The 12,466-nt window shown below is 34.5% G+C and overlaps 1 protein-coding gene across 1 annotated transcript; it reads left to right on the top strand.

The window, feature by feature from the left end:
- The first annotated feature begins 4,567 nt into the window (after positions 1-4,567).
- On the top strand, positions 4,568-10,745 carry LOC131952305 (cholesterol 7-desaturase nvd). Its single transcript, XM_059314914.1, has 3 exons — positions 4,568-4,782; positions 7,521-7,727; positions 8,877-10,745. The coding sequence occupies exons 1-3, from the start codon at positions 4,722-4,724 to the stop codon at positions 9,098-9,100; spliced, it is 492 nt and encodes a 163-aa protein (XP_059170897.1). The 5' UTR covers positions 4,568-4,721; the 3' UTR covers positions 9,101-10,745.
- Positions 10,746-12,466: the final 1,721 nt, after the last annotated feature.

The raw sequence follows: 12,466 nt of genomic DNA, 5'->3' as shown, positions 1-12,466 counted from the left end.
TAATTTACAGTATGAATTAATGGCTAATATTATTAAAAATGCAATCTCCATTCAGGAGTGAATCACTAATATCATTTTAAAATGTGTATGTAAAAGTAATATATATTTAAGATTTTTAAAGATTTATTTATGAAAATGTGTTTATGTCATATCAATAAAAATTTTAAACAAAAGGAATCTGTAAACAATCAAACTTGTTTTAAAACTGTGTGCACAGTTTCAAAAGGTGTATGTTATTTTTTGACAAAATGCTGTAATTTTTAAAATCTTGCAATAATAGTTTTATTTGTTAAATTACATGGATTTTAATGCCATCTTACAGTATTATATCCAGATGTAATTAAGAGATTTTATATTATGCTTTATGTATAAATTGATGAATCAGTTAATGTGGTTTTTTATGGTAATAATCATTTTTTAAAGAGTGGGTTATTGTTTTGTATGGTTTCATAAGCCTAAATTTGTATGTATATCTATCTATATATCTATATATCTATATATATATATATATATATATATATATATATATATATATATATATATATATATATATATATATATATATATATATATATTCAATATTCAGGATAATATTTTGTAGAATTGTAAAATAAACAATTTTGGCAGGTAAAATGTAACACTATTTCCGTTTTTATTTTGATGTGAAGCTAGTGCTTCATTTTTCATTAAAGTATTGAATATAGACAGAAAGCAGAATAGTTGAAAAGAAAGTAACTTGTTAACTTCTGAATCAAGGTGCATTTTAAAACATTGGCAGGATATTGTATCTATAAAAGAGCTAGTAATGCTACTTCTGTCACCATCAATGATACCTGTTAAAATAACTTCTTGAGATAATACTGTTTATCCTACTAGCATTCTTATAATAACCAAATACAAGTTTTACTCTGAAAATATATACATATGCAGTGGCAAATGCAGCATTTTGTTATGGACGTATGACTTACTTATTCCTTTGAAACCCCTGAGGATCAAAGAGCTGCAGCTACACCTCTCAATCAGACTGTGTTTTGGGCAGCTTTCTTTAGTTGAGCCCACATAAGCATAGCAGCCCCAGCTTTCCCTCCTCCAGAATAGCTTAGGTCAGCCTATGGTTCTTTTCCCCTGGGTAGTTCAGTCCATTGCCTCGCAATGTTGACCTTTTCCAGGATATGCCCAATCCTTCTCCATTTGCAGGCTTTATTATCCCTGTCAATCAGCTGTTGCTTGATGGTTTGTCACTGGTCTTTGTTGGACATTTTGTCTGGCCATCTTATCTTTAGGATTTGACATAGACACATATTTGTGAACGACTGTGTTCTGTTGGTATTTGATTTGGTTACCCTCCATGTCTCTGAGCCATACCTTAACATTAGTGGTGAAGATTCTTGTCTTGCTCTCAAGTGACAAGTTTGCAATTCCATAACGGGCAAAGTGAGTTTCAGGCACATCTCGCCTTGTTAAGTTTATATATTTATGTATCTATTTGTGTATATATGTTTATATTCTATAAAGTTTTTGAGAATGTAAAATTGTGATTTTATGAAACTAAAAGCTTTGAAAGCAAAAGTACACTGTTGCCAGTAGTTGTTACTTTGACAATTGTCAGTGGGGGGGGGGGGGGGGATGTTTCTTCTTAGCTGTGTGGCTTGCTGTGTAGTTGTAAACCTGAAGTTTAGTCATTTCATAAAATAATACATAAGTGTAAATCTTTCAGAGTACCATGACCACAAAATGCTCATTGCACTCTAGCTTTTGCTCCTTAAATGGAATGGGAAGGGGACGGTTCTGACTGTGCTACTACCTATGTATATATAATATAAAAAGTATAGATGTTAAATGTTAAGATTATCACAAACATTTTTTTTTTTGCTAATCATCAAGGTACATTAGCATTAATTTATTTAAAATATCACAATAGAAGATTTTACTCAATCCTTTTTTTAGTTTATGTTAAAATCATCAAAATGTTCACAATTGTTAATTAAGTAATTTATTGCATGTCTCAAATTATATTCTAGTCAAGATATAATTGTTGTTTTTTTAACTTGTAAAAAAAATCCAAAATAAAAAATCCATTTAATAAATATTATTTGTGTTAAGTTTGCTTTGATCTGGTTGTCTGCACATTAAGAAAAAAACCAGATTCTTGAACTATATTCCATTAGTGGATCATACAAATGAACTGAACAAAACACAAACTATTCCTTTACTGAACATTAATCCATTGCCCCAACTTACAATGTATTCACTTATTCCTCAAGTTGGGTTCATGCCATTCAATTGCCAAGTTCTTTTGGCCAATCCACGTTTCTCTTTCCATGGGGATTCAATGCTAATGCCTGTTGGGTGATGTTGTTAGTATGTTTGCGCGATCAATCTCCATTTACACATTAAGGTTTTTTCCCCATAGTTCAGCGTTGGTTAATTCTCAGGCCACACGATGTTCGATATGAAATGCAGCACCCATTTCTTATATTACTGTTATTATTTTGTGTTACAGTACCCTCTACACCTCAGAACTACAGAGTAGAACACTATCTCCCACTATTTTATACTCTTTTCTACTCCATTCTACTCTATAGTCATTTTACAACATTCTACTAGTAGAAAGTTGTGGGAGATGTAATACATTGTTGGTTGCATTGTGATGTGTGTGGGGAGTTGTGTGTGAAGTGGATGGTGGGGAGTTGTGTGTGAAGTGGATGGTGGGGAGTTGTGTGTGAAGTGGATGGTGGAGATATTAAGTGTGGTGTGTGTGGTAGTGGGGAAGGCATTATTGTGTGGTGAAGGATTAGTGTGTGAGTAATGTGTCGGTGCAATGGTTAGGTTTTGCTGGGATGTGGTACTGTTCTGTTTGTAGTGTGTTTTATTTATTTGCCCCCCCCCCCCCCCCCCCCCCCTGCCCCCTCTTTTTTTTTAATATTTCAAAAAGTGTATTAAAAACTGTTTTATAGGACTGAGAGAAATGGTTGTGTTTTGTGGTGTTCTTTTCTGTCCACTATGTAACAGCTGTACAATCATTACACTGTTACAAAGCACTGAAATGCAGCTGGTAAATGTAGCCCAAAAAACAAATAACAGCTAAAAAATTTTTCTAACATTGCTTTTTTATAATGCAAAAGTGTGACGTCATACCATCTTAACCCCCCCCCCCCCCCCCTCCCCATCATCACACCGTCACAAAATAATGGACCCCCCTCCCCCTTACGAGTGTGACGTCATTCATGGACGACCCTTAAGCCCTAAAAAGAAGATAATAAAATAATTTACATTGAATAGGGGGTAATCCATAAATTATGTCACACTTTTGGTAATTTTTTTTCACCTCGTCACAATCTCACAATCGTAAAAAAGCCAGACCTCCGCCACTAACATGACGTCACACTACAATCTACCCCCCCCCCCCCCATGTGGACGTCCCACAAAAAATGTTTTAGACCTCTTATAATTTACTTATAAAAACATGCTGCAAAATTACTAATTCATCAAAATGCAATGTGTACGTGTACCTTGCTACATTATTAATTGATAATGCAAAATAGGAATATTTTCGGTAACATAAACTACTATAGGCCTAAGTAATAATATTACGTGATAAGCGCTGGATTTATTTAATAAATGTTTCAGTCAATTGTCAATACCAAACAAAAACTGTAAAATATTAAATATTCGATGTTGTATTTAATAGTATTTTTTCTGCAACTCGTATAGGATGACGTATAATATTAATTTATTAACAATCATAACTATTCATAACTATAGGCTACAGCCTCCCCATGCATATTACCTCTATCCTGTTTATTTATCTTTTTACACACACTGATCAAGCGAGCACACGCTGTTATTTAACGTGGTTATTTTTAGTGTTTACTTGAAAAAAAAATTACTAGATCTATATAGTCTTACTTAGGCTTTGACACAAAATAATGATGTAGGTCTATTATCAGAGTTTCTTCCAGGCATCTCTTCGGGGGGGGGGGGGGTGGGGGTGAAGCCCCCCCCCGGAAGAAAGTCTACCCCCCCCCCCCCGACAATTTTAAGTGCCCCCCCCCCCCCCCCCCCGGAGAAAAAAGTCTGGAAGAAACACTGCCTATTATGATTTAGTTACACGCTCAATCAAGGCCTAGATCTATATCTAGCTGTTTTTAAATGTATGTTTCAATGGCTTAAAATTTAATGTTTAAACTTGAATGTTTCAGAAAATTGTAGCAGTCATTGCCCCCTCCCCTCTCGTTTGTAAAAAAAAAAAAAAATACACTGCAACAGTTACATTTCTGATACATGTATTGTATTCACCGTGGTGCAGAAGATATTTAGCACGAGATGTATAATCTACATTTTACGTGCATTTTTTTTTAATGTTGTGGACGCCCATACTGACCCAAACCCGACCCCCCCCCCCCCCCCCTCACCAGTACACATGCGTCCACAGTCCACATAATATAACTTTGGCCTACCAGTATCATAAGTCGGTATTTTTCGAGCGCCCCCCCCTCCCCTGTGTGGAAGATCAAAATCTAGAGTCTATCTACTATCTAGGTCTAGCAGTTTAAAATCAAATATTGGTCGTTTTTTCAGCCGTTTTTTGTTAAATCTAGTCACGGACATTGGGACAACTGAAACATTGAAATTAAAACGCTTTTCCTAACAAATGAAAATGTGGAAAGCAATTAAAAAATCTAAATGAAAGTTTTTTCTTGAAAATTGATCTATTCTAAATGGGCTCCGAAATTAATGACGATAAATTGTATATGCCTGTTCCCGAAATAAGACTTTCAGGTGAGGTCGGTAGTGGTAGGGTAGATCGTTTAGGTTTAGGTACGTAAAATCGCCCGCTACTAGTAATGTGAAAAACAGGTGACTCCTTGCATTTTAATAATTATTTCACATTTTGAGGAGGATTTATGTTTTGAAAAATACAAAAATGTTTCCTTGTTTCATTTATGTAGATTCTACCTGTTTTTAAACAATTGAATTAGGCCTAAAACTTTTCAGTAATAAATGAACACCAGCGATGTTTCCAACAGATGCAACCATGCTCATTTACTATAGCAGCCATCTTGTTTAAGTTTTATTTTTATTGACTTATAGCGCGAGATTCAGGCGGAAGTCACTCTATTTTACAAATGGCCGCTTTTTATATAGCAAATCTTGCTTGCAGACACTGCTGTTTAAAGTTAATTTCTGGCCTATATTGATATATTTAGCCATTGATTTATGTTTATTATTCATTTATCTATAATATTTGACACAAACATATCACAATATACTTCTATTAAAGCCTTGACAATGAGGTAACGTTTTCGTACATTAATAATAATAGCCGCGGGCGATTTTACGTACCCAAAACGATAGATTACCGTGGTAGTTTAGGGCCTACTTGACTTAAGTTTACTACATACAGTAGTACAGTACTACTACTAACTTGTACTAAGTACTAAGATCTAGATATCTAGATCTAAATCTAGATCTAGTACTAGAGTCTAGTAATAACTAAATATTAAATATTAGGCCTAAATAACTAGATATTCTAGATCTAGTGTGATAAAAAAGAAATAAGAGGGCGAGTAGCTGAACTGATCTGCTGTGATACTCACTGATAGATATCCTAATAAATAGGGCCTACTAATAATATTATATAAAAAATAAAAGCCCATGCCAGCATGTGCGAACCTCTCTCTCTCTCTCTCTCTCTCTCTCTGTCCGCAAAATATTTTCGCAGGATATCACATCAGAAGCTTCAGCGATAGATCTATAATCTATATGGAGAACTAGATACTTGATACAGACTTTTGTTGAAAATAATATGGTAGATGTTTTAAATTTTAAATGTATAAACACAATTTTATTTAAAGAAGAAAAATAAAAAATAAAGGCATATTCGAATGTAGAAAAACAGTTTTAATTATACAACCGGAAAATTGTTTATAGTTGGGACAAGAACGCCGAAATCGATGACGTCACATATCATATGTATGAAGTATGGAAAGTACACAAAACCAATGGCGTCATCTTCCAATTTTAGAATAGATCTACTAAGAAATGAACTATTTCATTAAAATTTGATTTAGATCTATAGATTTACTTATCGAGACCTAATTTATGAAATTTATACAGAATTCAAAGGGACGACTCGAAATATCCTGATTTTACATGTGGATTTGCTAGTATTTTGTTGTTTTTATTTTGTGTGTTAAATAGTTTTGTGGATTTGCTAGTCCTTCTATTTCAAAATCTCTATATAAAAAAACAATGTATTTCTGTCTGTCTTTTATGCATTACTATACCTTTCATCTGATCGCAATGAAACTTTGGGAAGTTGTTGGAATACTCCTGGGGAGGTTTCTGCGAAATTTTTTTTTTAAATTCACAGGGGTGGCCCTTGCAGGGGCGCTATTTGATTCCTCACTATAGGGCCTATACGGATAACTAAAAATAAAAGTCAATTGCGGTTTGACACCATTCATCCAATCGGCATCAAACTGTGGGGAGTTGATTAAACACAATTTTAATTTTGCAAGGGTGTGATTTTCTCTATATACGGTATAAATGAAAGTCGGATGCGGTTCGACACTGTTCATCCAAGTGCCATGAATTTTTGGGGGGTTGATGAGAATACTCCCAAAATTTTGGCGGGGGAAAATAATTCAATTTTGCACGGGCGCCCATCCCGTCAGGGTGCGTTTTGGCGCCCTGGTCTTTCCAGTGGCGCCTACGTTTGTTTTAAACAGTCCAATAGACTATGGATAAAGTGGGGCTTTATAGTCATTCAATAAATTGAATCAGGCGAGTCCACCGGCGCCCTGGCAGGGTGAGCTTTGGTGCCCTCGGCTATCCCGTGAGCGTGATGGTGCGTACGTTTGTTTTAACCAGTGCGAAAGACTATCCATAAAATGGGGTTTTAAAGTCGTTCACAAAATATAATTAGGCGCGTACCCCGGCAGGGTGTGATTTGGCGCTCTGGGCTATTCCTTGAGTACTATAGTGCCTTCTTTAGTTTTCAAACTGTGATAGACCTTGGATAAGATGTGTTATTATAGTAGTTCAGTAAAAAAAATCAGGTGTGTATGCCGGTGCCCCGGGCTATTCTGTGAGTACTGTGGCGCCTATATTAGTATTAAGGAGCACCCTACAATATTGACACTGTGGCACATGACATTTGATGATTAAACCAAGCCAGGGGCTGTACACAAGGTCCCTGCGGTAGTGTAATTGGAGTGTGTTCTACCTCACAATTGTAGATAGACCTGATCCAAGAAATAAAGCACATTTGTTTACATTTAAATAAGTCAGTCTTATAAACAATGTCACACGTCTAAGAATATAGGATTGGTAACGCATTGATGAAACCCTCCTAAAATATTATGTCATACTTTCTTCTTAGATCGCGGCAACGTGCGCTTACGGACACGCTAGTGATCTTAATAAATAAGGTGGCAGAGTTTTTTAAAAAAGCAACAGTAATTTTTTTTATTGCTACAAATTATTTAACAAAAACCATTTTTTTATTACTGTAGATCTTTTAGACTGGAAAAACGTCAATGATCGAAACCATCGGAGAAAAGTACAGGTTGAAAAAAACAATGACTTTAAATCTCAACCAAATAATACAAGAATGCATAACAAGTGTTTTGGGAACCAAATACAGCTAAATGATGAAAATATAGCTTTGTTTAGAATTGGTCAAAAGGTATATGCAACTCAAGCAACTTGTCCTCATGCTGGTGAGTATGTTGAGGTTTTCTTTGTTATATCATTAGGGGTTTTGTGGGAAATGGGCAGGAGATAAGGTTTTTAATAGTTTTGAATATGTAGATCATTTAAGAAAATCCAAAAAATATAACAAGAATTTGTAGATTTTTCTTCAAAAACATTTTAAAATCATCTTTGTCTAACCTCATCAGCCCTTTTAAACCATTGTTAGTCCTAGAGGAGATATTTCTCCAACAGTTAACAGTAGTGAAATTAGGTAAAATCCCCACACACACCTATCCTAGCACAATTGTTACTTTGATACCTGTTTGACCCTGCCAATTCATTTCTGAATGTTTAATATTTCCCTTAAAATCATTGTTATCATGACATAATATTAATAAACCGGGAGTGATCTCCCCTAAACTTTCTCAAATATTCTTATGTAACACTACGGGGGATGGCAACTCAGGATATAGCCATGATTTTTAATTCATTTTTAATTACTTAAACTTTTTAAAATAGAATAGAATCTATTAGAAAAAAGAATTGCACACCAACTGAACGCAAAACAAAATGTGTATTATAGTGCGGAATATTATTAGTACTTTATAAATTCACATGCTTTTTTGAGAAATTGTAAATAGCGAAAATTACTACTTCTGGTCAAAAGAAATTACTCAAAATATGACAGAAGGCAGAGAATTAGATCTTTTACTTACTTGTGAAATTTCATTTATCTTTTTGAAATAGCACTCAAAGTATAGGCTTTTGATAAATTCAAAGTAGTAAAAGTTCCACTTCCAGTTATTGGAAATCGCTCAAAAGTTGATACGGATTTACGATTTTGATATAATACTTATATATGAAATTTCGTCAACCTAGCTGTAACGGTACTCAAGTTATCGTGTTTACAGACACACACATACACACACACACATAGAAACATATGGACAAGATTGCAAAGCTATGTTTTTCCAACTCAGGGAGGTGTAAAATGTCGAGATTTGCTAAAATCTAGATTTTTTTGGCATGATTACAAGACTTTCTCTATACTTCGTATATACGAGAAAGTAAAAATGATGTCACATGATATGTATGTATATATGTTTTTTCTTCTTATAATATTTCAAGTGATTTCATTTATTGTAAATACAATATGAAAAAATTATTCTTTTCAGGCGGTCCTCTACACCTTGCAGACATAGAGGAACTGTTGACTGGTGAAATTTGCCTCAAGTGTCCATGGCACAAATGGCAATTCAGCATTCATGATGGCAGAACAATTTATCCTTTAGGCCACCTTATAAAAGCTAAAACCTTTCCAGTTAAAGTGGACAAGGATGGAAAATTGTTTGTGGGCTTTGACTCTTTTGGACCATCTGCCTTTTCTATGGACTTTTAAACTAAATATGAGCAGTTGAAAAAAACATTTGTACAGTAGGCCCTACAGAATGCTAAGCATGTGCTTTGGTTAACACAAGATATGATTTCTTCAATTAATTTCAGGAAGTGAAGTGGGACCAAAGATCTGTGTAATGTGATGAAGTTAAGACTTGTTTTTGTTAAATTTAAAGATAAATCCTGGAAGTGTTAAATTGTCTTTAAAGGCTTGTTCCCAGACTTTTAATTCTTCAAGTGGTTTTTGAACACAAATCTTTTAAAGAATATTTTTGTAAAATAATGTATTATTCAATACTACATCACAGGCAGTGATAATATTTCATTATGTGTAATTAAGAAAACATGATTTATTCTTTTTTAGCCTGAAGTTTTAATTATATTTGTACATTTATTTGTTTTTTTAAGGTCAAAATTCAATGACAAGTTTTATGCAATTTTTAGTATGTCATTTTACAGTCATTATCACTGATAAAAAACAATTTGCAGTTCAATTTTGTTATATTGAAAGAGTATTAAAATAAGTTTTTTTTTCAAATGCTAGTCAAATCTAAATAGTTTTTATTTAGTACTTAATACCCAAAAGCATTTTATGATTACAATTTCTACCATTAAAATTAGCAGTATTACATTTGTTAATTTTATTTTGCATAAAATTTTACAATAGTTCTGTAAATCAAGAGTATAACCAACATTGCTAGTTAAAAGGTATCTTTACAATGTGCATCATTATAACTGCACTAAAAATATGTTTTTTTTAAATTAAATTTTTAACTAAATTTCTCTTACTGTATAGATAAAAAAAAAAGCCTTCACATTTTATCAGATGTTAATTATTAATTAGCTATTATGATTTTAAATAGTCTGACAGTTTAAAGATTCTTAATTTAGAAATAACAGTTATTTAAAAAAAATCTTTATTGCTAGGCGATTGACTTCTACTGCTGGCTTTATACCTTCTAAAAGATGTTTTTTTAGTTGCTTTATGATGTCTTAAATGTCTGTTACTTCAAAATTTTTTTTACATCTGAAATATTTGTCACATATATGTTGAAACCCAAATATTTGTAACATCTTAACTATTGTAAAATCTAGTCTTATCTGTTGCAAGGTTTTGTTACATGAACTAAAAACATTTATTGAGAAGCTGGAAAGAAGTTGCTTCTGTGATCACTTACTTTACATAAACAAGGGAAACAAACACACTATACACTTACTCTGATTTTAATCAGTTGTGTGCCCATTGTTTTATTATTTTGCAGCAACTCCATTTCATGTCATGTTAAATAATTCTGTAAATAGATTGGGACTAGATACAACAATCATTTCACCAGCATATAAAAAGCTTCCTAAATATGTACGATAATCAAGATCTGATGACCCAATTCTGTTCCCATTTGAAAAACAATGTGTGTTAAAAAAGATGATTGTTTATTATACTCATGGGAGAAGGTGTGTAGATATTTATGTACATTTATTTATTTTGTTGTGTTGTATTGTTTAGCACTTTAAAATGTATTTTGGTTTTAACCGGTTACTTTGAAATTGTGATTTAATCAGCTGCAACTAGTGGTTGATAATACTTTGTTTTTAAAGGTCGGGCAATGGTGTTGATTTTATTGTTACAAAATTAAAATTTTAACAAAATTTCTGCTATTGTTCACTCCCTACATCATATATGTCTAGTAGAGGATCAGGGAAATAAGCTCGTCTTTATACTTTTGTTCTCCATTGTGATCACACAACCTCATACTCGACATGATGCACAATTCTCTGTGGACCTTGAATGTTGACTGCACATTCCTCATTCACTTTGAATGTTGCCTACACATTCCCTCATTGACTTTGAATGTTGCCTACACATTCCCTCATTGACTTTGAATGTTGCCTACACATTCCCTCATTGACTTTGAATGTTGCCTACACATTCCCTCATTGACTTTGAATGTTGCCAACACATTCCCTCATTGACTTTGAATGTTGACTGCACATTCCCTCATTGACTTTGAATGTTGACTGAACATTCCCTCATTGACTTTGAATGTTGCCTACACATTCCCTCATTGACTTTGAATGTTGCCTACACATTCCCTCATTGACTTTGAATGTTGACTGCACATTCCCTCATTGACTTTGAATGTTGACTGAACATTCCCTCATTGACTTTGAATGTTGCCTACACATTCCCTCATTGACTTTGAATGTTGACTGCACATTCCCTCATTGACTTTGAATGTTGACTGAACATTCCCTCATTGACTTTGAATGTTTCCTACACATTCCCTCATTGACTTTGAATGTTGCCTACACATTCCCTCATTGACTTTGAATGTTGCCTACACATTGCCTCATTGTCTTTGAATGTTGCCTACACATTGCCTCATTGACTTTGAATGTTGCCTACACATTCCTCCATTGGCCATGAATGACCTTGAATGACCACATTGTCCTTGAATGTTGGTAACATTATTCCCTCATTGACCTTGGACGCTAACAATACATTCCATCAATGACCTCCCTTGATGGAAGTATCAGAGTCAAATCGAGGCTGTCAACATGTCTTAGAGTTTCTGTAGTTCCAACCATTTATTTACTAAACACGAGACTCGTGTATAGCATCACCTTATGTGTATAGCATCACCATATGTGTATGTCATCACCATATGTGTATAGCATCACCATATGTGAAAAGCATCTCCATATGTGTATGGCATTACAATATGTGTATAGTATAGCATCACAATAGCGTGATAATAATGAAGAAAACAAAAGAGAATAGTGGAAACAAAACTTAAGGCAACTGGATGGTGGACGCGACTGATCCACGAAGTGACGGTAAAACATAGAGGACAGTAGACACTGAGACAGATGAGGACACCAAACATAGAGGACAGCAGACAGAGGACAGTAGACACTGAGACAGATGAAGACACGAAACATAGAGGACAGCAGACAGGTGACATAGAGGACAGTAGACACTGAGACAGGTGAAGACACGAAACATAGAGGACAGCAGAGGACAGTAGACACTGAGACAGGTGAAGACACGAAACATAGAGGACAGCAGACAGGTGACATAGAGGACAGTAGACACTGAGACAGGTGAAGACACGAAACAGAGGACAGCAGACAGGTGACATAGAGGACAGTAGACACTGAGACAGGTGAAGACACGAAACATAGAGGACAGTAGACACTGAGACAGGTGAAGACACGAAACATAGAGGACAGTAGACACTGAGACAGGTGAAGGCACGAAACATAGAGGACAGTAGACACTGAGACAGGTGAAGACACGAAACATAGAGGACAGTAGACACTGAGACAGGTGAAGACACGAAACATAGAGGACAGTAGACACTGAGACAGA

The sequence above is a fragment of the Physella acuta genome, unplaced genomic scaffold (assembly GCF_028476545.2).
Source record: "Physella acuta isolate Inbredline_101_S28 unplaced genomic scaffold, ASM2847654v3 ptg000863l, whole genome shotgun sequence".
Classification (NCBI taxonomy): domain Eukaryota; kingdom Metazoa; phylum Mollusca; class Gastropoda; family Physidae; genus Physella; species Physella acuta.
This window is presented reverse-complemented; position numbering and strand designations above follow the sequence as displayed.

Coding starts and splice junctions, on each gene's coding strand:
- LOC131952305 (XM_059314914.1), top strand. CDS start 4,722: ATGGGCTCCGAAATTAATGACGATAAATTGTATATGCCTGTTCCCGAA. Junction 4,783..7,520: donor TCCCGAAATAAGACTTTCAG/GTGAGGTCGGTA, acceptor TTATTACTGTAG/ATCTTTTAGACTGGAAAAAC. Junction 7,728..8,876: donor AGCAACTTGTCCTCATGCTG/GTGAGTATGTTG, acceptor TATTCTTTTCAG/GCGGTCCTCTACACCTTGCA.